The sequence below is a fragment of the Monodelphis domestica genome, chromosome 2 (assembly GCF_027887165.1).
Source record: "Monodelphis domestica isolate mMonDom1 chromosome 2, mMonDom1.pri, whole genome shotgun sequence".
In the NCBI taxonomy this organism is placed as follows: domain Eukaryota; kingdom Metazoa; phylum Chordata; class Mammalia; order Didelphimorphia; family Didelphidae; genus Monodelphis; species Monodelphis domestica.
In genome coordinates, this window is record NC_077228.1 from 470,503,758 (window position 1) to 470,531,577 (window position 27,820).

The window sequence follows — 27,820 nt, forward strand, 5'->3', positions numbered from 1 at the left end:
TCTTGTCCAATTTGTCTCCACAAAATCTGTCACACCTTATCACTTATTTACACTTATATCATAGCCATCTTACTTCAGGATCTTATCATCTTTCATTTAGACTATGACAGGACCATCCTAATTTGTTTCCTTATACAAAACCTTTTACCTCTCTGATCCATTCTTCACAGAGCTGCCAAATTGATATTTCTAAATTCCATATTTGACTATGTCAGTCACCTTGTTTAGATATTGAAATGACTTCCTAAGGCTCCAGGATAAATGATAAATTCTTGTGCATCCTTTATAGTTCTTCAAAGTGTAAGAATCCTACCTAAGGTACAAGAATAATTTCATTACCCTCCTCCTGTTATCTTCATTCCAGCCCTACAAGATGTTACTTAGTCCAACTACTTGATGCTGCTTATTTTAAGATAATCCTTCTCCCCCTACTGTGTTCTCCTTCTTCATGGTCACCCCTTGGAATCTCTAAAGGTACCCTAAATTCAAATTATGTGTCATTTTCTGATCTCCTGAGTTGTTAGGACTTTCCCAATACTCTCACAATTATTTCATATTACTTTCTTGTGTATGTTATTTTCCCCAATAGAATAAGTCCCGTAAAAGTAATGAATATTTCATTCTTATCTTTTTATACCCAGTGCCTGGCACATAGTAGATAATATAAGAATTCATGTTGAATTGAACTAAATCTCTCTTTCGAAAGGTATGATTTAAAACTGACATTGGAGCAATATCAATGTAAGAATAAAGAATATTTTCTCACTCTTGGGTTATATGATATGAAAACTGAGAAAGAAGGTCAGGATTTAATTTAATAATTTTTAAATTACCTAGACCTAAAAAACAAATAAATGCATACATATATAAATGCATTAAAATAAAACTTATTGAATAAAAGCAAAGCTGGCATTTACCTAAACACATGCACCCCCAATTCCCCCACATATAAACACACACGCATATGTATGTACATACATACAATATAGTACTCTCCTAAAGTCATCATGCTTCCATGTACCAGATAGACAAATTTGGATTCTCAAAGAGTATGCCAGCAAAGAACAAAATCTTTTAGGTCCTATCAAATAGAAATTACTTCAAAAATGGACAAATAAAGAATTAGCTTCCTTGATCTTCCTCTAACAAAATATTCCATCTCTTGGCTAGGACATTTTCTCTGGCTGTCCTCCATATTTTCTCTTCTCATTTCCAATCCTTTGGCTTCCCTCACTTGGTTCAAGTTCCAGTTAAAATCTCACTTTCTATAGAAAGTTTCCTCTATGTCATCTTAATTTCAAAGTCTTCACTTTGTTAATTATTGTCTATCTTGAATATGGAATTTGTATATATATATATGTTGTCTCCCTCAAGGATAAGTGTCATTTGACTTTCTTTGTATCCACAGAGCTTAATACAGTGTCTGGCACATATTAGGAACTTAATAAATGCCTACAGATGAACTAACTGTGTAATTTGAAGACATTCCTGTTAAATTCAGGAACATTTTTGATACCATAAATACTTTTCACAAAAATTATATTGTCTAAAAAGAATTATTCAAAGAATACTGAAGCATTCAACTTAAAGATTCATTTATAGAAATGTTATAGAGATATTCAATAAGTGAATAAATATTTACTGAGTAAAATATTTCATGCAAGGCACAATGGGCACTATAAGCAATGATAAAAAAGACCTTATTTCTTGCTCAAGAACCTTAACATCTAGTAGTCATAATTATCATACTATAATAGCCAGTCTGGAAGAGTGATATGTAGTATTCACAGGGAAAGAAAAAGAAAGTTATATTGAAGAGGATGCATTTGAAGTGGGCTTTAAAGAACAAGAAGGAATTCAATAGGGATATGGCAAGGATGACATATGTAATTAATGAACTGTGACAGCCCTTTGTCAGTTAATCTGAACATGGCAACCTCATTCAATAAAAAATGTCAATTGTGTTCAGGAACCAAATATTTTCATGAGAATTAGGTTACAGATAGGATGAGGACTGAAAACTGATTTCTCCCTCATATGACTTTAGCCCTCAGCCACACCAATTGGTTAATAATGAGAATTAGTTGTTTATACATTTGCCAAGGCAGATAAGCTCTATAATGAAAAAAAATGTTATACACCAAAAACCTTACCTTTTCACCTTTAGAGCCCTTAAGTCCTCTGACACCATCAGCACCCTATGGAATAAATTAGAATCATCAAATAAAGGTAAGATTTTCATATTTAAACTAATCAGTTAGGAGCACACTTAATTCTTACCTTCACACCCCGGGGGCCAGGATAACCAATGGGACCCTGTGGACCAGGGGGGCCCTGAAAAAAAATCAGATACATTGGAAATAAGTTTATTTGTTAATTCATAAAGGGCTCATTTTTCAAATGAGTTTTTCAAAAGAGATTAGGCTTATATTATACTAAATTTCAGGGGGGGTGGGATCCTCTGAAGTACATGATGAATTTCTTTTAAATGACAAGCATTATAAAGAGACTAAATGGACAAAGTTATAATTAACTGAATATTCAAACCAGTCACTTAATTATCTCCAGAGGTGATTAAATGACAACCTAAAGCAGTATCAATATCATACTCCTGGATGGTAAAAATACTTAAATAGTATAGAATTTTGTTTATCAAAGAAATAGTCAAGGAGACTTAGGGTGGTGAAGTATTGCTAGGAAAAATGGAATGAAGTCAAAGAGCTTTTCAGCCTGGTTTAGGCAATAGAAAACAGAGGAACTGACTGGGATAGGTTAAAATAATATCCTTACCACAATTTCACAAGGCCTTTTTTCTATTTAGGGCAGCAGAGATTTAGCAATATTTGCCTCAATTGAGGGTAGATTTAAGACAAAAACTAAAATTGTTTTTTGGCTGTAAGTTGGATGATAAAGAAGACAAAGTTCTTAGAACATTTTTAAGAAGAATTTGAAGAATAATTTTGATTTAAGGTTAGGATATAGTCTAAATAAGAAGAGAATATGATAACAATTGGTCAAGAAACCTGCTTGGGAAGAATTTTAAAGCTGTTCACTAAGAATGGAATTTGAAGTGGATTGTAGCCCTTCTCATGGAGAAAGACTTATTAACCATAACCCATGAATAGGAGAGAGAAAGGCAGATCACCTAGAAGATTACATCTCATCTGAGGACTATAACTGAAGTACAGTCATTCATATTCTTTATTTACTAAGCATATTATCTCTAGGTTCAAGGGTTTTTAACATAGGGTCAGAACCTTAAATTTAAAAAAAAAAAAAGCATTCTTTGCATTCCAGTGTAACTGGCTTCCTTTGAAATTGCACATATTTTCTTTTATACAATTAAAAATTATCATGAGTAGGGACCAAATGACTTCCCCAATGCATCAGAGGAGATAGTTTTAGAGGCCAAGTACAACAACCTCATTTATCCCAAAGGAAACTGATACCTATGGAGATAAGATAATTTGCCCAGTCTCACAAAATACATTTAAATAACTGAAACTCTGATCAAACAGATTTTTATTTCCTGTGTAGATTTCTGCTAACATCAGATCTAAGGAATCCTATCTATACAGTATGATTTCTATGTTCTAGAACAACTCTAGGATTTTAAATACTGATGGATTTCTTTTTAGTGACATTGAAGACCCAATGGGTAATAAAAAAGATGATATTTTCTTTTGTTATTTCAAACCAAACTTGGATCAGTTTTGAGTAATTTTTATTTTTCTACTTATACATGCTAATCAATTACCTGTGTGAAGACTTATTCTTACATGATGAAAAAGAAAACTGATAAGAAAATTATAAATTAATATCTAAACCTAATTCCATTATTCAAATTTTAATCAGATACCTTTTTTCATCCAAATACATTTTGTAGTTTCACTGGTACTTTTTGAAGTTACTCCCCATATGTCACATGGGCAAAATTTCTATCTATGCCTGCCCTCAAGGAATGAGCCAGGAATTAAGAAAGCATATGCTACTAAATTGGAAATTCAAACTTACAGGTTATCTATACAAACCATATGCCAGTTTATTATACCCTGAGGAGACTGAAATAAACATAAATAAAGCCAAAGCCTTTTAAAAATTAAAATGCTAGCAAAATTGTTCAGATGCCAGTCAATAAATACATCTGTCAGGACACGCATGAGATGAATAGAAGGTTTGCTTTCTAGTATTCTTATTAATATCTAACAACTTTGGGAGAACAAGTACATTACATGGTTCACAAACTTGAAAGCATTTTCTTATATAGATAAAGTAACCCAACATTGAAGTTTATTTCTTTGAAACATACCAGAGCTCCCTTTTCTCCAGATTGGCCTTCTTTGCCGGGATGACCCTGAATAGATTAAAAATGTACAGTCATTAGATAGGATATCAATGACTTAAAAAAATCAAGAAAAAACATTTCTCTCAGTTTTAGGGCTTTCAATTTTTTGGTGTTATTATTACTGCTATTCAGAAATGGAGACAATCTTGAAAATTACTGAAATGTTAACCTGTGTGTGTTTTTCTAAAGGAATTTCATAGTTCTACATGAAGACAGTTTATATGGCTTTAAGGAATACTGAAAATTTGAAAATGAATGAAAATGTTAACAGAAATTATTAATAGGGTTATAAATGACAGATGAATCTCTACCATATCAAATCAGATTATGCACATAAAAGAATTTTGAAAAGTTTATCAATTTTTTAATACCAGCTAATATTACCCTGAAAATATTTCCTACAGAAAACAGTCAAAGCTAACTTTTTTTCCATTAAGCTTCACAAATATGGGCATATTTAGTGACCTCAAAAATATTATTTTTTTACTGTAAATATGACAAGTTTCCAAATATTGGTTATTTGACAAGTGATCAAATAGTCAATGATCATATATGTGATCTTATCAAATAATTAATATTATGTTAGCTATATAATACGAGGGGGAAAGGCAGGCCAGATAGAATATGAAAAAGACATATAAAGAACAGCCTACATGCTCTTCCTGGTATCTATGAACTGTCAGTAGCCCTAAGAGAAAGCCTCTAACATTTTAGAGAGACCTTCATTGGAAGATTTATAAAAGGACATTGACAAGATGAGAGAATTTGAATGGGTAGAAATCTAGGCCACTGAAGAAGTACCCAACTAAACAGGAGCAAGTATAAAAGTAATAGCTCTTAATGACCAAATTTTGAAAACCAATGAGGTGTGATGAACAGTCAATTCCTGATTTGAGATAGTCTGAATATAATATGTATGAATTTACTTGAAGGCTTTGCAAAGGAGGGTGATATGAAGAAGTGAAAGGCATGGACTTTACTTTCAAGAAAATTGTGATTTAGTGGAGAGACAAAACATAAATTCATTAAAGTTAAAATTCAATGAAAATAAAAAAGTCTGATATATTTCTAATATTTCAAGAGGTAAATTAAATAATGTAGGGAATATAATAATTTTACAAATGCATGATTAGTCAGGAAATTAAATTTGTCAGGAAAATAAATCTCAATTCAATAGAATATCCTGGGAAGCTTTATGATGAAATGTATAATTGAAAATCTGTTATCCTAAAAATAGAACTACATTTCCCAGCAGCCCATGGACTTCCTGTCATTATGTACTTCCTATAGATAGGGGATATTAGGCAAGGATGTGGAAGGTCCCTCCTCTTTACTTCCTGTCCAAAGCTTGGTGGTGGTAAGGCAAAGTTGTTTGAACTGGCTGATCAACCATGGACATGTGGTTTTCATTTCGTATCTTCTTTATTCCTTAATTTCTAATGATCTCTAATAAACCTCCATAAAATATAATATTTCTATTATTAGAGATTTAATTTTTACAAAAGGAAGGATAGCAACTGTTCCTTATAGGATGAATAGGATTAGAGTAGGCAGAAAAAAAATGAGGATTCTAGGATAGATAACAAAAAAGTACAAAGGCAAAAATCATATTGGGGAAATCTAGTATGGCTGAATCAGGAGATTTTTGTAGAAGACAAGTATAACATGAGGCTAGAAGAGTAGTTTGGTGATAGAATATAGATATCCTTTAATAGACAACAAAACACTACTCATTTAAGCAAGATAGTGATAGGAGAAGTAATAATTTAGAATATTAATGTTAATAAAGGGTTAATGTATTACTGGGTTGAAAATTAAATAATATGTAATTAAATACTTGTATTTTCTAAATGTAGAGAAATTCAAAAAGATATTTAATATTACTTACAGGAGGACCATCAGCACCAGCAAGTCCAGCAAGACCAGGTTTTCCTTGAGGGCCCTAATTAAAATTGAAACGACATCATTTTATAAGAAAATAAAACCGACTGAGCATGCTGAACAAACATGTGTAAAGCACACATTAAGAATATCAGAAAATGACAACATTTTTACAATGAATCTAAAAGTTTTAAGTGTTTATCAATGTTATTGAAAATATTCAAATTCTATTTTAGTACATCAAAAGGTATTTGAGTGAAGTAACCTGATAAAAGTACTGAAAAGGAAAACAGAATTAGAAAGTAGCATCAACATTCAGCCAGAAAAACAGTATCTTGTTTTATATAATCTCCCTATGTCATCCTTCCTCCCTCTCTATCTCCCTCTCTTTCTATTTCATTCCTTCTCTTTCTAAAAGAGTGAAATATAATTTCCAAGAGTAAAAACAAGAAACAACATAAAAAAAAAACTCCTCTGGACATGTCTAATGCTTATTAGTAGAAAAGGAGAAGAAAAGGAGGATTGTCCTAGATTCCCTGGGCAGGGCAGAAATTTGTAGAGGATGTCAGGAATATGTAATTGGCTTGTATTGTGGCACTCATTCTGTTTCATGTGCTCCACATAGATTGAGAGATCGAGTATCTGGGCTAGGATGATGATGTAGAAATGGTCACTTTCCTTACACATGAGTTCATACTACTAACCAACCTCTTTGAATGAAAGTCTATCATCAATAAAATGTTCAAAAACTAAAGCACTTGCTCTTCTGCTTCTGGAAATTGGTAGTGAATACTGCAGGCACACTATCAGTTATTCTAAAGTACTCAGGCATTAAAGGAGGCAAGGACTGAGCCAATTAGGTCTGCTTTTCCTTGATCTCTCAGGTCCATGAATAAACTGTGGAAATGTTCAACTGTGAACTGATTGAAGAGAGGACTCTGAGTCCTCTCTGTTCATGGTGGGCAGCTTTGAAAGTTTTCTGTCTTTGAACAGTGCCTCCAGGAAGGAGAACCCAAATCTTAACTAGTTGTTGTTAGGCTTGGGTAACTGGATGGGTGTTTGTGTGTGTGTGTGTGTGTGTGTGTGTGTGTGTGTGTGTGTGTGTGTGTGTGTGTGTGTTGAGCAGTGGTTCTTGGTCTTTTACATGCACCTGGTCCTGGATGGGGAGATCCACCAATGAATTCTATGGAGTAATCTCTTTTTTAATTCAATCCTATTGACTTCAACATGGGCCAACTATTTAAGTCCTTTCCAGAAGCTCTGGTTTCTGTTGCTGTGCCTTATATGTCTCTGTTTTTGTTTATATACATACATACATATATATATATATATATATATATATATATATACTTTGGAAAGAAAAAATGGAAGATTTTTAATGTTAAAAAAACTTTTTTACACATGGGAGTAATATGAAATAAGTGAAAAATATGAAGTTTGTATACCATTAATAAAATAAATGATAAAATAGTTTTGAATATAGAAGGAAAGAGAATCTCATTTATGTTTTGCCTCCAGTGAGCCACACACTTTTCTAAGCATTTTTTATTATTATCTAATTTGATCCTCACAACAACCTGGCGAGATAGGTGCTATTATAATTCTTATTTTATAGCTTAGGAAACTCAAGCAAATAGGATTAAATGACTTGCCTAGGGTCACACAACCAGTAAGTGTCTGAACTCAGATTTAATTTCAAGTTTTCCTGACTCAATATCTAGTGCTCTGTTCACTGTTACTAGCTGTGAAGATGGTGAGTGTATGTCTCTATTTTTAAAATCTTCTCTTTTTTCTTAATGAGGAATTTTTTTAAATGACTCAAATAGTTTCTAGAACCACTAAGAAGAAGCATACCTTACTCAATTCAAGAAGAAAAGGCACTGGGATCACAAAGAAGGAAAATTGATTGTAGGGATATATTTTGTTCCAGCTTCTTGATTTGATTCTTAGTATATCTTTGCTAACATGTTAGAGGTATTTTGTTTTGTTTTGTTTATCTCATAGGCAACACATTGAGGAGCTTTGTCATTTCATATAATGGAACAAAAGTATCTCATATATAAATATATATATATATATATATATATATATTTATATATGAGACGTCTAGTCTCTGTGATTATACCTATCCATTCTGCCACTTTCTTTTGTTTATGGAATTGTTTAATCCATTCCAATTGGTTTTGTGCATATTTCTTTGGCAAAATTCTTCTCAAAGGCTTTTTCCTTCTCCCCTTGTCCTCCTTATTTGCCCATTGTTTTCTTTCTTCTTATTTATTTACTTTTTTTTCCTCCTCCTTTGTCCCTTTTTCCACCTCTTGGTTAGAGTTAATTAACAATTTCCTCTTTTTTCCAATTCCCTTCCTTTTCAGGCATTTTTTTATTCCATTTTTAGTCTGTCTTTTCTTTTCATAGAGCATGCTCTTGAAGCACCATTTGAAAATTTATCTTATACATATTCATATTATATTTTACATTAATAGATTTTGCTCCACTATAATCTACCTTTTTCTTTCTTTTTTCCTTTTTTTAAATTAAATTAAATTTTTTTTGATTGGCCTCATTCTTAACAGTTTCAGAGGGTGAAGAAGAAATTACCAAATCATACAGGACAATCCTCCTATATACTTTCATAATTTTACCACTGAGTCCATTCCCTTCCCACTTTTCCCATTATAAGTGTCAGATCCCCTAAGAGTTTTCAGTTCATATCTCTTATTCTGTGGTAATATGTTGTTCATTAATGCACAAAAGTAGTTCAGAAAAAGTGGGTTTCAAATGTAATGACACTTCTGAAATTAAATTCATTTGTGAACTTCATTTCCCATTTCAAGTATTTATCTCTTCCTTTATGAGAATGTGCTTCAGTGCATTCCTTGCCACATTGTTGGGATGCTGTCTTTGACCTCTTATAGTCCCCTAGATTCAGTCTCTGCCTCTGTCTGTCTGTCTCTGTCTGTCTGTCTGTCTGTCTGTCTGTCTCTCTTTCTCTCTCTCTCTTTACCTCTACTAATCCTGTGTAGCCTCATCTATTGCCAAGAATATAGAAATCACCACACCTTTATTGTTCACTAATGTGTTTGGCAGGGGGGCATCACCCTTTCCCTTTGCCTTCTACCTTCCTTCTCCCCTCCAACTCTGTCAGTCTCTCCTACAAATGAAAATAATTCACTTATGGAGTGGAGGGGATTATGGGGATCATTCCATAGTATTCTTTTCTCTGTCTTTCATCTTCATTTCTATATTTTAAATTCTGCTTACATTATTATTTACATATATATAATTTGTACACATATATACATACATGTATATATAAATAGATAGATAGATGTCTTTGATAATACCTATTTTTACCCAGTTTTTACTTAAGTAATATTTATATGTTCTTTTTAAATTGTGGTCTTTTGCTTCTCATCTGCATATTTTTCTCCATGTCCATATTTGTGTGTACATAGACTGCTAATTTCTCTATTACTTCTCTACAAAGATTTTCCATTTTAGATTCAATTGAATGTATTTTTTCTTTTTTAAAAAAAGGAATTTATTGCATTGCTAATTCTTTCCTTAGAAAGAATGGCAGTGTGATATAGGAGACAGAGTGCTTTACTTGGATGTAAAAAAGACTTGGCTCAAATGTCACACCAGATAATTGCCAGATAGGTATTTCTCACTAAGTCACTTAATTTCATTGTACCAGGTACCTCTCTCTCTCTCTCTCTCTCTCTCTCTCTCTCTGTCTCTCTCACTCTGTGAATTGTCTTGATATTTTTTTATTTTGTGTTTCTCTTCCTGCGATATGTGCAAATTGAATATTATATATATGATTTTTTATTCTCATCATTTTTGCAAGAATGATCACAATTTCTTTTTGTTGAATGTCTATCTTTTATTCATTGATAATTTGCCTCTAAATTTTCAGGATAAGTCATTCTAAGTCACAGATTAATTTTTTTATAATATAATAATCATTCCTTCCTGAGATTTTTTTAAACCTTTACTTTTCATCTTAAAATCAATACTGTTTATTGTTTCCAAGGCAGAAGAGTAGTAAAAGCTGGGCAATGAGGGTTAAGTGATTTGCTCAGGACCACAGAGCTAGTAAGTGTCTGGGGCCAAATTTGAACCCAGGACCTCCCATCTCTAGACCTAGGTTTTGTTTATTTCCTTTTTTCTTATAATGTTTAAGAGTAATTTGTAATTTCTTCAAGGATTTAGTTATCATCCTTCAGGAATCTCTCTGTTGACTTATCTATTTGAGGTTTGGGATTAAATTAAGGGCTTTTATCTTGATAACTTTGATCATTCAGTTCTTTAAAAATATTCTCCTTTCTCTTCTTTCTGATTCCTCTCACTCTGCTGGTAGTTATATATTCAAAGTGGGTCTTCAAGCCTGCTTGCCCTTCCCATGGATAATGGGGAATTGAGATTTATAGGCTTTAGGACTCTCTGAGTAAACAAGGCCAGCTCAAACTGAGTTTAAGTTCCCTTTATTTCAATTCCATTAATTAATTAAATTAAATTCCACACCTATATACATGACTGTCAGTAATCTGTCTTAACATATATAACTATGTGTATACAAGTATATACATACATATATGTGTATATATTTAAATTTAACGTTTTGATATGTTCATGTATACAAGACCAACACTGTATTCTTAAATATGAAAGTGAGGTTTTAATTCCAATTAACAAATCTTTCTAATTGTCACATGTAAATATAAGTTCAGTTGTTTGTGCATTACTTTTTTACATTTTCATTGCTTCTACCTTGTTATTAGATCATTGGTGATATTTTTATAAATAATATTTAAACACTGATGGCAACAACTTCTTGAGTTACTATGCATGCAAGATATATTCAATTAAATTGTGGCAATCAAAATGTCAAAGAAACCTTATCTTCTTTGGTATTTTTTCTCCTTTAGCTAATTTCTTTTGTAATAAAACATTCATTAAATAAAAAGTAATTGAAATTGAATAACTGACATCATAGTTTAAAAATGAAACATTTTGGAATGGAAAATGAATATATCCTAATTTATTAATAAAGAGACATGCTGAAAAAATTAAACAAAAACGTCATTCTGCTGGTCAACAGAGATGAGTATTTACCAAGATACCAAGATATGAAGTTATGAAAATACTATTATGAGATATATATATGCACATATATGTACATGTTCTACAATTATCAGAACTTCTCTTTTAGAAATTTTTAGATGAAGTAATTTATAAAGAAAGTCTAAATTAAAATGAATCTCTGATTATTTTTAGCCTTCTAAGATCAACCCTATATTACTAAAACCTGAACTTTAGGAGCAGAAAGCCTTATAAAGATAACCAAGCTAGCAAACTAGAAAAATTTAGATAATAGGTACAAAAATGACCTATATTCAATGTCTATTTTCAAAAAAAAATTGAAAGAAGTTGCTCACTAGAAGACTGGCCAATGGATGGTGACTTGCGGGGTTTGTGAGGAGTCAGAGGACAAGCATTTATTAAGCATCCTCTATGTACCAAATACTGAGCTAAGCATTGGGAATTAAAAGGAAGAACAAAAAGAAATGTTGCAGCCGATCTCAAGGAGCTCACAGTCTAATAAAAGAGAAGTTATAATAGCTCACTAAACCTTCTTATAAGTTATAGTGTGGTTGAAATTCAGCTCATTAGAGTAATATTTATATCCTGAACCCACTGAGATCTAAAATATTGAAATAAGCATAACACTATCACAGAAGGCAGAGAGATAGATCTTAACTGTTACTTATGATAACTCCTTGTTTCTCAGAATATTAATAGAATATGAATAGAAAAGACTGAGATATTATCTTTCACGTTTGGCTGAGCAGACCAAATTTCAGTATTTGAATCTCTTTTAAAAGCTCCATGCAAACATAATGGACATTGTGCCGGAAAAGTTAATGAACACATGAACAAGTATACAATCCTTGATGAATGATGTATTTTTACAAAAGGCCAAATTGTGATAAAAAGTGGCAAGGGAGCGATTTTAAGGTCTAAAGACAAGGATGATTGAAAAACGTACTTTTGGGATCGATTTTAGAATGCATGGTCTATATATTTTGCTATTTCCTTAGAACAACATTTGTATGAAGGTAGGCATAGAGAAAATACATGGATCATTAGGTAAAATCCATGTGAAAATACTGCTCAAAAAATTGGGGACTATCAGGATAACATATGAATGAATTAGTTAAAATTAGAAGGAGCAGAAAAGAGTCCTTTGAGGATCCCATAGAGAAGAATGGGACCAAAATCAGCATATAATAAAGGGATTATTATCTCACTGATGTAGTCATGAAATGATTAATGAGTATGGAGTCCCATTATACAAAGAAAGTGGTGATAGTTAAAGTTCCAAATTCACCCCCTTTATTATAACTTGCAAAAAATAAAAAAGGTAACTTTACAAGCATATTTAATTACATTTTAAAATGAGAGAAAAGGAGGACCCAAAGCAAGAAAAAACTTTCCCTCATCTAATGGGTTTGTGAAATTAATATAGCTGAGAATGTCACTTTTGGCAGCTCTCCAAGTGACAGCTATCTGAACTTTTTATCAGCCTCAGTTAGTGTTGTATGAATGAATTCCTCTTCTCCCTCTGCTTCATAGTTTTCAATGGTACTCTAGACAAATCCCTGTGTAGTAGGTCAGGAGCAGATCATATCCATAACAAGACAAAGCCTTCAGGTTTGATTTGAGATTGTTCACACCAGTTCAGAGACTAGTTAGATTAGAGTAACACCTTAACTTACTTTTTCCCCAGGAGGGCCAATTGGGCCTTGGGGACCAGGAAGACCCTGTTTAAAAAAAAAAATTCAGTTAAGACAATAGCAATAATCACTGTATAATAGGATTGTTTTTCTTTTAAAAATCACCTTTAAACAATCTGTCTCCTATTCATCATTTTAAGGAGATCAGAAATGATTAATGCAATATTCCCTCCTCCCCACTTAACAGTCAATTCTGGAACTTTGTTAGTGTTTTTGAACTAGCTACCCTTCTGGCATTCACTCTGTAACAGGATCCTATTCAGAACCCTCCTGCAGGTGTGGCTATTCCTGCTGGCATTCCAGGAACACTGAATGACTCATTTTTCTCTTGGAAGAAAGAAGCCTCTGCAAACTCACTTTGGAACACACACACATACATGCACACGCACACACACACATACACACAAACTCCTACACTACATTTGTAATGTCTTGCCTTTTTAGTCTTATTTAGAAAATCCTCAAGCTTTAGCAATTTTGTATATAGAATATACCGTAATGCAAATGTGTATTTACTAAATCATATCAAAATATATACTATATTGTTTGTATAACCATAAACTTACTTGTGGGCCTGGAATTCCTTGCTGACCAGGAGGTCCAGGTTCCCCTTGAGGACCCTAAAATATGAAAAAGTAAAGAGGCTTTGATGATGGCTTTCTGTATTATATTTTAACTTCTGTATGTAAAAAATAAAAGCAGAAAAAAAGTATATTTTTACTCTGAAGACAGACACAGATTTTCTTATGTTTCTTTACTGTCATTTTTAAATTTGTTTGCTATTTTAAACATTTTAGGTTACAAAATTTAAGTGCTAATAGAAATCATTTTCTTTGACCTAACACTGTATTGAGTTTTTACATTAGGAACAGACTTAAAATGGTTTAAAAACCTGAATCTTGGTTGTAATTTATTTTGTTGAGATTTTGAACATACCATATTTCCTTTTGGACCAGGTGGACCATCCACACCTGCAATACCCTGGATAAGGTAAGAAAAACAATAATTAGAAAGCATGTATGGTACCAGAAAAAGTAGGGAGGAAAGGAGAGGAGAGGAGATAAATTGCAAATGGAAGCAGAAAGGAAGAAGAGAGGTAGAAAGGGAAGAAAGAAGGAAGGGAAAGAGAGGAAGGAAGAAAGGAAGGAAGGAAGGAAGGAAGGAAGGAAGGAAGGAAGGAAGGAAGGAAGGAAGGAAGGAAGGAAGGAAGGAAGGAAGGAAGGAAGGAAGGAGGGAAGAAAGAATTTTGCAGGAAAAAATAGACAACAGATAATTTCCTTTACTATTATATCTAGTTTACAATGGTACACAATTTAAAATTATTGTCCCCTGGCTTCTGGGGATGTCACATGAAAAGGCCACTATTCTAGAAAGGGTAAACTGAAGGAATGAAAAAGAAGGGAGGAAAAAAGAATCATTAAGATTTATAGGCTGTATTAATAAAATTATAATCAAAACATGATGGTGGAAAAGGGTCTACTAATTAAAGTTATTGTGGATTTACAGATTTAGGGAATTTAAATGTAGGAATTCTACATAAAACATTCAGAATTTTCCTCCCCCCCCTTTAAACAATACATACAGGCTGTCCTGTAGGGCCAGGTGTTCCTCTGGGTCCCAACAGACCTCGTGGACCCTGCAGGAGAAAAAATAAATCAGGCATTAAATATTCTCAAAATGTGTCTTTGCTCCTGAATGTCAACTATTCACTAAAATATCTAATGCAATGTTTAGAATACAAATAATTTGTGGAAGTTTGTTCATCCTAAACAGAAAGGTGTTTTTAAAATCTATGTTAAAGATGTATAAATATTTGTGTTTATAGTGATCCACAAGCCAAAATTCATAACAATGACTTTCCAGTATGAAAATATGTATACTTGTTTTGGGGTAAATATATGTATATCTCTTGGAAAATTTAACAAAAATTAAATAAATAATTATCTCTTAAGATGTCTTTCAGTCTCACTGTTATTTTTTTTAATTTGAAGGCAACATCAGACCCTAATTTTCAGAAGACTACAGTGAGAAACTAGCTTGTTTCAAATTTATTCTGCATGTCTCTATATTTCTTCCAGAGTGCTCAATGAGGACTATTCAGAAAAAGCAGAAGATAGAACTGGTTGACAAGGTTTTAGAAATTCATTTTCTGTAGAGACTAATTTTCTTCAATGAAACTAACATTCACTTCTTCATTTTGACCCAGTTGACAGTGTATTGGAATAAAGTGCAAGAATGAATGAATTTTGGTCTTGACTCTAACCTCCTTGAATGTTTCCTCAACTATAAAATGAAGAAGCTAGAACAAATTATCTCTAAGGTTTTAAGTACATAACTAAACATTTGATATTTTTCTCAATCTTTATTTGATTTCAAAATATTCTGACTCTCTTGTCCTTTACAGCTAATATTTTCTGGATCAATTTTTCCATATACATTTTAACTCCCATCCCCACAATCCCACCCAACAGTTACCAGAATTTTGATTTGATATTTATAAAGTTTCCAAAACTGTAGACCTTTTTCTAACTGAAAATAAATTTCCTATCAACCTAAACTAGATAAAAAGAAAAATGAAAATAAGTCAGTGACAAAAATCCGATTAAGGCAGTAAATCATGTTTCCTATATTGCTAACTCTAAATTTATTTCCAACCCTCAACAATCTTTCATTATTATATGTTCTCTATTTTAAGGCAAGAATAGAAATCCCATCTCATAAACAAATGTTTGTGCATATTAATATGCATGTCTATAAATATATTTATACATGTATGTTATACATAAATTCATATTTAAATACATAACTAATTTATTTGTCATGTACTCTTATAAAATATTTTAAAACCCTACATTTAATGCAGTCATATGAAATATACATTACATTCAGAATAGATTGACCAAAATTTTAATTATTCTAGTCCTGATCCTTTTCTTCTAAAATAGAAAGATTTACATACTAGTTTTTAGAACAAAATTCTAAAATCAAGGACAAAAGTTGTGCTTACAGCTTCACCTGGAAGACCTCTTGGTCCAATTTCTCCATCTTCTCCCTGTCATTGATAAAGCAATAGATGCTGATGAAATGGTACTATATACTACTGAATTAGAATTTTGTTGTGTTGAAAATTCTCATTTGATAAATGAAACTTCTCCCAACATACTCTCATTCCATCTTCACCAGGAGAGCCAGGAGGACCTTGGGGACCACGTTCTCCCTGTTAAGTAAATACAAATATAATTTGAATATTGTAACAAAGTATAACTTCACAAGTCAACCTAGTTACTATCCTAACCAAACAACTCAGGAATCTTGGATATGAAAACTTATTGGTATGCTTTATTTGCTTTACTCTGAATATTTGCTTGATAAAACACACCTCTGCATTCTCAGAAAACAGTTGGGCCTTTTATCTGTTAATGCTAGGCAAATATTTCCCATAACCATCAATATAGTTGTGTTTTTTAAAGGACACCTTTTCTTTAAAAGGTACAAATTGTTTTCAGGCATTTCATTATTATGAAACAGTTCATTTGTTAAATAGTTAGAGATTCTTTTATCTTTTAAAACCTGAAGATTTTTTCTTATTTTTTTAAAGAATATATTTGCATGAACTAACTGCTTTTCTTTTTTGCATTATTCCCATTCATTTAAACATGACTGTAGGATAGAAAATCAAATAGATTTAGTTTACAGTATGTGGATTTCCTTTAGACTTCCAGTAGATTAACAGATTGCTTTTGCTTTATTTGTTGCAAAATTCTCATCCTTTTCCCCTCTTTCTTTCTGAATGCTATTCCTGAGGCTATTCTTTAACTCTAAACCCCTTAGGAAAAAAAAAAAAACATAAAGGATTTTAGTACTAACTCATTTCCTCTATTGTTAACTGTCCTCTTGAGATCTCTTTTAAAATGTCAAGTGGAACTCTGAGTGTGTTTTTCAGTGAGTGTTTCTGGGTATATATGGATGGCAAATGAAGAGTTTTTCCATTGACTTCTAGCTAGTCAATGAATGTCTCTATGATGATTTTTGTTTCTTTTGTTACCCTATACTACCCAAAGCTTTGTAAGGCATATAATAAGCTCAATAAATGTTAATGGTCTATTGTGTGTATTTAGATATTCACAAAAGTGGTTTGTCCCACCATGTACAGAGTTCTAAGTTTGAATTCTGTTCTCAACACTAGTTATGTTGACATTAAGAGTGTTCTCTTTCGTCTTTTAGTCTCATCCATAAAACAAACCAATCAACCAACCAACCCAAATCCTTATGCTTCTTATAGCAAAAGATTGTTTTGAGGCACAACTAAGAGTAGATATAAACATATTTGCTATAATAAAGAACTATTTTAATCAATGTAGTCTTATTATATATTCTTCTATAGCTATGACTATTCAGTAAAAATAATTTGGTGAAATAGAGCAATTTTTAGATAATTTAAACCAAAATGCATTTCAAACATATTTGCCTCAACTATCTAGAAATTTTATGTAGAAATATTAACTTGGCTTGAATTTGTTTGGTTATTACATGTGTTCTCTCCACCCATTTTCTACATATGAATATGTGTGTGTATAATGTCTATAAATTATTTAAAAGCTTCAAATAAGTATATCATAAAGAAAGCTTCAGTGATTTGGAGGATTCTCCTTTAGTCAAGTCAGAAATAACTTATTACATTTATGTTTCATTCAATCAGTTCTATAAATGTGTATGGAATACCTGCAATTTAGAAGGCACTATTCAAAGAAAAGTTTTAGGTTTGTTATAGAAATTGAATATAAAAATTTTCAAATCTTATGAATAGCATCTTATGGTTGTTCAATGAGTAAAATAATTATTAATTTATTTACTCTATGGCCTTTGTCACCAGGTAGACCAGGAAGCCCATCAAATCCTCTGTCACCCTGTCAAATAAAAACAAACAGAAATCACAAATCATAAAAGTAATCAAACATAAGAAAAAATCACAACACTAAGTTGCTACTCTGAATTTTTGAATCAGAGTTATCTCCTTTCCACTTGACTCATTTTAGTAAGAGAAAATGTCATAAGGTAAATTAATATGAAAATGTGGTCAATATTGAATTAAAAACCCAAATTTGAGATCAACTGACCTTTGCCCCTGGTTCTCCTGGCATTCCTCTTCCTCCATCAGCACCTGGGCGACCCTAAAAAATGCCAAACTCATTCTTAGCTATGTGATTTCTTATAGTAAAGGAAAAATAAATATTTTCTTAATATTCTCAATATAATCAAATCATACCCTTTTTCCAGCTTTACCAGTTGGACCAGGAGGACCTTGAACACCACGAGGACCCTAGGTTGAAATAAATCAATTACTCCATTTTGTTGCATAATGATTTCAAAGGTCTATATAATATTGGCCAGATTGTCATCTCAAAATTAAGTCATTTAGTTCTCACTTTTTTATTTCATATATTTTCTCTTCCAATTAAATAGAGTAAAATTTCATTTAACTTTTTTAAAAAAATAAATAATGGAGAAGGGGAAAAATATATTTTCTCCTGACTTTTTGGATAGCTAGAAAATTAATACACTATTGCTACTGATTAATTGTAAACAACATCTGTGCTTCATAAGTCTAGATGTTAGCATATGAAATCAAGCTATTATTTAGAAGTTACTGAAAAAGGAAATATTTATTTAAAATGTGTTCATGTTCTCAAAATTCTGTTATTTCACATACCTCCAAAAGATTATCTGACCAATTTTAAAAGCCAAAATGGTTAATGACACTATTGTTATGAGAGCAATTTCCTATTTTTGATTCAAAGGAGTACATTTAGAATATGTTGCACAATCAACATAAACTGTTTAAAAACACATACATTTCTAAAACACACTTGTGAAACATTTGTAGTAAAATAACATATGGCATAAAGAAAGTTTAAAAAATGCAACCCTGCATGTAACTAACATGGTTACAAGGGGGCAATTCAGTGGGCTGGGGAAATAACACAAGCCTTAAGAGAAGGAAGACCTGGTTCTTAGTGCCACATCCTTCTAGCACTATCTCTGGAACCATTGGGAAATAACTTATCATCTTAAAGTCTGAGTTTTCTCATCTATTAAATAATGGTAAGATTTGTTATGCCTTGTGAAGACAAGGTTATTGTGGTAATCAAATGAAGTGATATGTGTGAAGTGTTATGTAGAAATCAGCTATTCTTGTATCAAATTTTTGTGTTTCAAGAGACCAAGGAAGTTCAAGAAGGAACATGATAAAAGATTGAAATTACTTGATATTTTAAAAGCAGTGTCCACATTAAGATATAGCATAGAATATTAATCAAGAGCTGGTTTGAAAATTAATGATTATTTAATGTTTATAAGAAAAATTTAATTTAAAAGTCTACCACTTTCATTTTTCTTGTTAAATATTTAGCCAGAATAGATTTTATACTTAAAAAAAATAAATATAGCTTGGGGAAAAATAGGATATGAGGAGACAAGGGTGAGAAATTTCCAACATCTGACAATGAATACCTGTGTAACCTTGTAGAAATCCATTAACTTCCCTGGGATTTATTTTCTTAATATGTAAAAGGAGGGTACTGAATTAGATTGGCCTCAGAGGTTGATATCTCTGAGTTTCATTTCCAGCGCTTATCTTCCCCTAAAGACCTCTGACATGAAATAAAATAAAAGGAGGAAAAAGTAAAAAAAAAAACTTTGATTTTACCTGAGGACCTGGTTCACCCCCTTCTCCTTTGGCCCCTGATGAACCAGGACCACCCTGTGTAAAATATATGAAACATAAAACTAGTCAAATTCAGTCATTTCCTAATGAGTTCTCCATATTCATTTCCCTAGCCTTAAAAGAACTCTTAATGATATCCTCAAAACATATCTCATCAAATTAATAAAAATATAATGAAACTATTTAAACTTAAAATTAAAAAAAAAACTTCTAAACTAAGCTCTTATATTCAACCCAAGTATTAGAATTTTACTTAAATTTTTAAATGACTCTACAACCCTAAAATAAGATATGTGATCTCAAAGATTCACATAAAATAATATGACCATTTCCCATACCAGATCACATTAGACTCTCAATGAGCCCACTGGAAACTAAGCAAGTTGAAGATACTCCAAATAGAATACGACACAAGACTGCAACTATATACACATCACAGAGTTGGCAGGATTATATTTTTTCATTCTCTTAAATTCTTTAGCTCCCTAAATAATAAAGTAATGAAAATCTAAGAGCAGATGGTATTCTCATCAATGTGTTTGTCTTAAATTAATGTCAAAAACTTTTTTCAGGTGCTGTCTTTTTCCTATGGGAATGAATCCATGTAAAGAATCCATGAATCTGATGTAAATAATTATATTACTCATAAGCAAATAAAGTTCAAGCCAAAATAAATTATTTTTTCTAACATGCTATTTCCTAAAATAAAGTTCATTTAGGGTAGAGATGGCTTTTCAAAATTATTATATGAGTTTTAAGATTGTATAAATCAAAATTTAAACTAAATTTGATAATTATAATTATTTAATGGTGGAAAAGTGATCTTTCTGATATACTTAAAATTAATTTAAGTATTTAATCAATGTACTCTCAATTAAATAGCAATCTGAATCAATACAGAATGAAGAAGGAAGTTATACTGGTCAAAAGAACCTGGATTTCTAGAGCCTCCTGGTGGATTCAGAGAAAAATAGCTCTTGTGTGGCTCTGACTCTGCAAACTGCAGAGTGAACATCACATATAGTCTTCTTTTGAAAATTATTAGTGATATGATCAAATTTCCAGGAAAGAACTCTTTCAATTAATTTTTACTATCAACCTAACTAATTTAGCATTAAATCAAACTGGCAATTATTATACATCACTGCACTCAAGGTAATTACAGAAACAATTTATTGTAATTAAGCTATTTTATTCTATAACAGGAAATAAACACCAACTATTTAGCAGAAACATGAACCACTGTGCCCAGCTTTTCATTCTAAAAGTTACCTCCTCCCTTCATTCAAAGAATAGAAACCTGGATCCCTAGGCTTCCTATCCAGTTTCTCACAGAGATCTCTATCCATAGAACTCTTTGGAATAGAAGAAAATAGAATATGGTGAGAAAATGCACATACTGATTTCTTATAAAAAATGGGGGAAAGTCATTTATTTATTCAGAGTTTTCCATAGCAATAAAATCATAGGTCTGGTTAAAAAGTAATTATGCGAAGGAAAACAGGCCTATAAACTCCACTCTGTCTCCACTTTTCAGTAAATATATTAGAAAAAAGAAGAGTGGCATTTTGGGGGATTTTGTCATTTACATGTTTTGGAGACTGATGCATTCTTCCACCAGGTAAAATATAAATAAAAAATTTTAAAGTTAAAATTAAAAATGATTCTGTATAATTTAAAATTAATTAAAAAATTAAAATTAGAGATAAAATTTGCCAACACCACACCATCCATGTAATGTCAAATTTTTCTAGGCAACATATATTGAAATCTTATTCTACATAATCTCTTATCTTAATTGGTCACAATAAGATGGAAAAATGCATTTTACCTGACTCAAAAACCCTTGGTAGAACAAAGAAATATTGATACGAATTAGACTTTCCTTGATTTATCTATACAGTGGCAATTTCCCTCCATGTTTTTCAAAAGGTTGCGAGATTCCATTAATTGACCACCATACATTTTACTAGACACCCACTATTTAGATATTTCAGGCTAAAATTTCTTATTTAAATACCTACTAAAATAATTTCCATAAAAATAAAATTTAGAACCTTGATTATATATTTTCTTTTTCATGTTTTTACCACAATCTAGCAGTTTTTCATACTCAATAAATGCATAATAATTAACAAATTGATTTGTCAAGTGCAAAAATATAGTCTATGAGACTCTATTGTACAAAATTATTAAGTAAAAATACAAATATTATATACATTCCTTGGGTTTAATTTTATTATATTTAAGTCAATGGCAATAAATTAGAAAATAGCTTTAATTTTAACTTTAAAAAAATTAATTATTACAAGGTCCATACTAAATGAGAGATACGTTTAAATCACATGTCATATTTAAGATATATTATATGGAGTCTATTTTTCTTTAAAGATGCAGATAATTTGTCAAAGTAAATCAGACATGTAGACAAAACTTTCCTTTTAAAGAGAAATCTTTTTTGATTAAGTAAAACCATACTTGTGCTACAAAAGAATCCATATATAAACATCAAAGCAAATGAGTACTCCTTTCAGTTTAATTATTCTACAACTTGTTTATTTTTCTTTAAGCTACATTTTTGTGAGTCAGCAATATAGTTTAAAAATGTTTCAAACATTCTTTAATTAAAAATTAAAATATGATGAGTGATTAATTATATTAATAAATATATATTTGCTTGTCAGATTTTACATGTGTTTTCCAAGTAATACAAGTTTAAAGGAAAATGAGCTTTTTTTATTCAAAATTTTAAACCTAGACCTCCAATTATGTAACAGATTATATTTCAAAAACACTTATTTTAAAACCTTTTAACATACTATCCGATGCCTTTAAGCCAATTGGCATAAAAGCAAAAGGAAAAATAGAGTTTTTTTTCTATAAACATTAACTTTTTCCTACATTACTTTTTAGAGGGAAATAATATTCCATCAAAACTGAAAAAGAGGTAAGGCATGCTGCCTGGAGCTCAGTTCATAGTAAACATTGAATTTGATTTCTCCACCACCAAAGTCTTATTTTTGGTGTCTCATTATAACAAAAGGATGATCTTAGGCTCTCAGTCTATGCCAGAAGAGTACATATTTGGAAGGTATTTTCAAGCCAGAAATACTTTGACTATTGCCTTCTAAGGACTAGTCTAGCTAATTTCTGAGGAGCTGATATCACTGAAAAGCTTATCTGCAGATGATGGATATTTTGGGTCACAACAGCCCACTTAACTATCTTCTAAGGTACAGAGGAACTAAACCAGTGTCAGCTGAAGAATAATAAAACCCAATAGTATTTGGAAGTATTGGAGAATATTAGTCTATGAAATCAAATTTTTGTATAATTTCGAAATAACTCTGAATGTTAAGTAACTCATTTCCATGCTGACTTATTTATTTTAAACCTTTTTTCTTGCCTTACAAATCAATACTTTGCATTGATTTTAAGGCAGAATACTGATCAGGCTAGGCAATGAGGGTTGAGTGATTCACCCAGGGTCACACAGCAAGGAAATATCAAACATCAAATTTGAACCCAAGACCTTCCATTTCTAAGCCACCTAGCTCCTCCACTCCATGTTGATTTATAAATGTACCTTGTCATTTCAATGAAATTTATCCAAAACTTCTTAAAAATGACATCATCCCTTAGCTATTCATACTTTATGTTAATAAAGTATAATAATAAACAACAATAATAAAATATATTAATAAAGAACTTATCTATATTTAAAGAGTAAATTATTACAAAAATGAATAGAAAAATTTAAATATATTGACCCAAAACTAAAGTGTGACAGAGGTATCTAATGGAATATGGCCAGATATATATAGCATGAAGATATAAATTTTCTAATAGGTGGTCAGTGCTTGGTATTTAATATCACATTTGGGGGATGTAACATACCACAGGACCTGGTCTTCCAGTTAGACCCATTGGGCCAGGCGGACCTCGGAGAGCAATCTGGAATCAAATGGAAAGAGTCAGGTCAAAAATTCAGACTGCAAAGAGTGTTTTGACTTGCTATAACAAATGCAATGATATAAAAGGATATATGTGTTTTTTAAACCCCTCCTTTCTATCTTCTAACATCTCTAAGGCAGAAAGGCAAGGGCTGGGCAAACAGAGTTATTTAACTGGCCCAACAGGGTCCCATATCTAGGAATTTTCTAAGGCCAGATTTGAACTCAGGTCTTCCCAACTCAAGACCTAGCTCACTATTATCCACTGTGCTACCTAGTAGCTTTGAAAGCTACACACAATTCATCTAAAATAAGTAGCCCAATGCTAGAAAAGTTGACAGTTCATCAATGAATAGATATTTTTCCCATGGATGACAAATGATAATATTGCTGTAATGTCATATTACATCATACAATTTCACTTGGATAAAGACCAATACTATGACTCACATTAACATAATTTATTTAATAGGGAGTCAAAATCAATTTCCCAACTTTATTTCAAAACAATAAATAACAATGTATATCTAATCCTCTGCTGTAAAACTGCTTTCTCAATAAAGCAGACTTTTCCATATGGTAATTTTCAGAGTAAATAAATTTCCAATAGAAGAACTTGATCTTTTGTTAAATAATTATCTTATTTTTCTAGGAACATGTTTTTGGGGTTATTTTTTTTTTTTTAATCCTTACGATCTGTCTTAGAATCAATACAGTGTATTGGTTCCAAGGCAGGAGAGCAGTAAGGACTGGGCAATGGGGGTTAAGTGACTTGTCCAGGGACACACAGCTAGGAGGTATCTGAGGCCAGATTTGATCCAGAACCTCTCATCTCTGGGTCTAGCTCTCAATACACTAGCTTCCTCCATGTTATTAGGGTAATTAAAGGCTCACAATTTAAATCAAATCATATAATTCTGGAAGTGTAAGGAAAGGACTCATTGTCTAACTGAGTTATGCCTCAGTTTCCTAGAATATATATAGATGTTATATAGAATGTTATATAGAAATATTATATAAAAATAAATTTGATTTCCATGTGACATTTGGCAGAATATACTGGCTCCATGGAGTATTCTAAATATGTGAAAGGTGGAACTGTCATTTCTTTATTGTTTGTTTGTTTTTAGTGTTTTCTTTTCTCTGAGATTTCATTTTTAAATTTTATTTATTTAATTAGTTAATTTAGAATATTTTTCCATGGTTACATAATTCATGTTCCCTCCCCTTCTCCCTCCCCGCTCCTGTAGCCAATGAGCAATTGGAACTGTCATTTCTAAAAGATGTGACATTTACTCTTCAATGATGTAGTGGTCAAGATAAAATTAGTAGTGTGTAATAATGTGAATTTTAGTCATGGTCCACCACATATCACATTCAATTATCACACAGACTGAATTTGTTATCATATAAAGAATAGACTAAATCATTCAAGAAAATCACAAAGATTATCAGATTTGCTGAAGTTCTGAAATTGGCTCATCAAATGACCCTGAAAAAGGCATTTCCCATTTCCTAAACATCTGCAAACTGGGATCATAATTCATGGCACCTCTTTCACAGGAATATTAAGAAAAATGATATGAGGAATGCAAAATCTTTTAGGAAATTATAAATTCATTCTCTCTTTAAAGAGTGAGGTGATGCATGCGATAAAACACTAGATTTAGAGTCAAAGAACTAAGTTTAAATCCTGTCTCAACAGCTACCTAGTTCAATTACTCATGTCCTATGAGATCATGTATAAGTTCTCTCTCTGAGTCTCAATTTCCTTATCTGGAAAACAAATAAAAATAACCATAGTCCCTATTTTACAAGAGTTTACAAGAGAAAGCAAGATAATATATGGAAAGTCATTCATCACTTAACTCTGCATTTCAGCACTTTCTTAATCTGTAAAATGAGGATAATAAAAGCACCATACTCATAGAGTTGTTGCAAGGAATTAAACAAGAGCATATATAAAAGGTTTCACAAACCTTAAAGTACTATATAAATGCTACTTATTTTATTTGTTGTTGTTTTTTATTTTTATTTTATCTTTTATTTATTGTATGTACTCTGTATTGGTTCCAAGGCAGAATAGTGGTAAGGGCTAGGCAATGGGGGTCAAGTGACTTGCCCAGGTTCAAAGAGTTAGGAAGTGTCTGAGGTCATATTTGAATCCAGGACCTCCCATCTCTATCCTTGGCTCTCAAACCCCTGAGCCCCTCTGCTGCCTCCAATTTGTTTCTTTAGAAAGAAATGATAGGAAATGTTAGGCAGTAAGATTAAATTTCAGTATTTTCAACTATCAACTAAGAATGAAAAGGATTTATATTTATAGCCTCAAAAGACAATTTTTTCAGTCATATTTATAAAACAAAATGTAACAAACCAAATTTTAATTTTGGAGGGAATTTGGGGTCCTTCACAATCTTACTCCAACATATTTTCATAATTATTTCATATTATTCCCCTGTATATATTTTATATTCTTGCCAAAATTATTCACTTTTCTTCCTGCCTTCCACCTCTTTATTTGCCTTTCCTCATGGTATCCTGCTTATTCCTGCCTTCTATCTTCATCTAAACCCAAGAGTATCAATCACATACTACTAGACTGCACTAAACTGCAGGATAAACTATAATTTGGAAATATTAAATGAAATAAATGAGAATAAAATAGAACATAAATAATGTTACTCTATTTTTGTTTTGGTTTGATATTACTGCTCCAAGACCTTTTCCTCTTTTTCAGAATTAGCTCAGATTCCATCTCCTCTATCTATCTTTCCTTGATCATTCTACTAACCTCTCCTTCCTTAAATTTCTGCTATTTTCTCTGGATATCTCCTTCATACTTAGATCATTTTTCTTTACATGACAGCAATTTACCTTTCTGCCCTAGATTTGTAAGTTTCATTATACTAGAATCTGGGTCATAACTATATTATGATCCTGTTTATTTTTAATATGACAATAATTCTGTGAAGAAGATTATTATCCCCATTTACAGATAAGGAAACTGAGAATGGGGGGGTGATGGTAAAGAGATTTGCTCAGAGTCACATAACTAGTAAATGTTTGATTCAGGGATGAAACTCAAGTCTTTTTGACTCCAATTCAAGTCCAGAACTATATCCATAATACCATACTTTGACACCTAAAGCAAACATAGTTCTGGACGGAAAAATGTTATATAAGTTACATTGCATTTTTCTCTTGATTTAACACTTAGAAAATTAAAACACAATCTGCATTCTTACCCGAGCTTGCTGAAGAATAGCTTGAGCCTGAGCTTCTTGAGCAGAGATGGTTGGTCCTTTGGAACTATCTCCTCCATAGCGAAACTGTAAACATTAGAAGAGAGGGGAAAATGAATAAATTCAGAATTAGTCTTTATATTTACTGTTGAACTTAACTTCAAATAAACTACATGAATAAGACATTAATTTGTGCATCCTAAGAAAATATCATAAGCAAGTGCTGAAGTCAGTTATTTTTCCTCACCTTTGCCTCCTAATTTCCCTGGTTTCCTTAATCAGTTCAAATAGAAATGACACCTTACTCTCTCTGTCTCCCTTTGCTCTGTTTACTCCATTAGAATGTGAGTTCCTTGAGGGCAGAGATTTTTTTTTTCTTTCTTTCTTTATATCCCAAGGGCTTAGAGCAGTGTGCCACACTTTATAAGGTCGTAATAAAAATTGAATGCCTGGCCAATTAATTTCAAATTTTCCAGAAAAAAGTTAAAAATCGAAGTTTATACATATGTTTTTCACTCTGTCCTTTAATTAAGTTTAATTCTCTATTTAATAAAAAGATGTAGTATAATGCCATCTCTATGAATCTTTCTTTGGACCCACAATCTTTCCTCTGTGAAGTCTTAGGTAAATTTTTGTTTGGAGATTTTTAATACACTTGTCATATATTATGATCTAACATAGCTCCCTGTGTCCTTATTAAGCTATAATCTCTATGAAGGCAGGGACTATGTTTAGTCACCCTTCATATCTCTCCTAATAAAAAGCATTTTGTTCTCTAGAACAATAGTATCAAATTTAATTAGGAACATATCCCTAAGGGCCATATTTGACCTAGAAAACCACCAATCAATATTATATTTTTATTTATTTTG

General features: G+C 31.7%; 1 protein-coding gene across 2 annotated transcripts in view; it reads right to left on the reverse strand.

Annotated features, from left to right (window-relative positions):
• The window catches only part of COL11A1 (collagen type XI alpha 1 chain), a 298,622-nt gene that overhangs the window by 153,038 nt on the left and 117,764 nt on the right, over window positions 1–27,820 (reverse strand). For both annotated transcript variants that reach the window (XM_001372197.4, XM_001372220.4), the window contains exons 13-28: window positions 26,952–27,035; window positions 23,648–23,704; window positions 19,733–19,786; window positions 18,293–18,346; window positions 18,144–18,197; window positions 17,880–17,933; window positions 16,190–16,243; window positions 16,034–16,078; window positions 14,609–14,662; window positions 13,963–14,007; window positions 13,593–13,646; window positions 13,009–13,053; window positions 6,234–6,287; window positions 4,310–4,354; window positions 2,281–2,334; window positions 2,154–2,198 (exon numbers count right to left, since the gene is read on the reverse strand). In XM_001372197.4, the coding sequence (XP_001372234.1) occupies window positions 2,154–2,198; window positions 2,281–2,334; window positions 4,310–4,354; window positions 6,234–6,287; window positions 13,009–13,053; window positions 13,593–13,646; window positions 13,963–14,007; window positions 14,609–14,662; window positions 16,034–16,078; window positions 16,190–16,243; window positions 17,880–17,933; window positions 18,144–18,197; window positions 18,293–18,346; window positions 19,733–19,786; window positions 23,648–23,704; window positions 26,952–27,035 (852 nt within the window). The remainder of the gene's footprint in view (window positions 1–2,153; window positions 2,199–2,280; window positions 2,335–4,309; window positions 4,355–6,233; window positions 6,288–13,008; window positions 13,054–13,592; window positions 13,647–13,962; window positions 14,008–14,608; window positions 14,663–16,033; window positions 16,079–16,189; window positions 16,244–17,879; window positions 17,934–18,143; window positions 18,198–18,292; window positions 18,347–19,732; window positions 19,787–23,647; window positions 23,705–26,951; window positions 27,036–27,820) is intronic.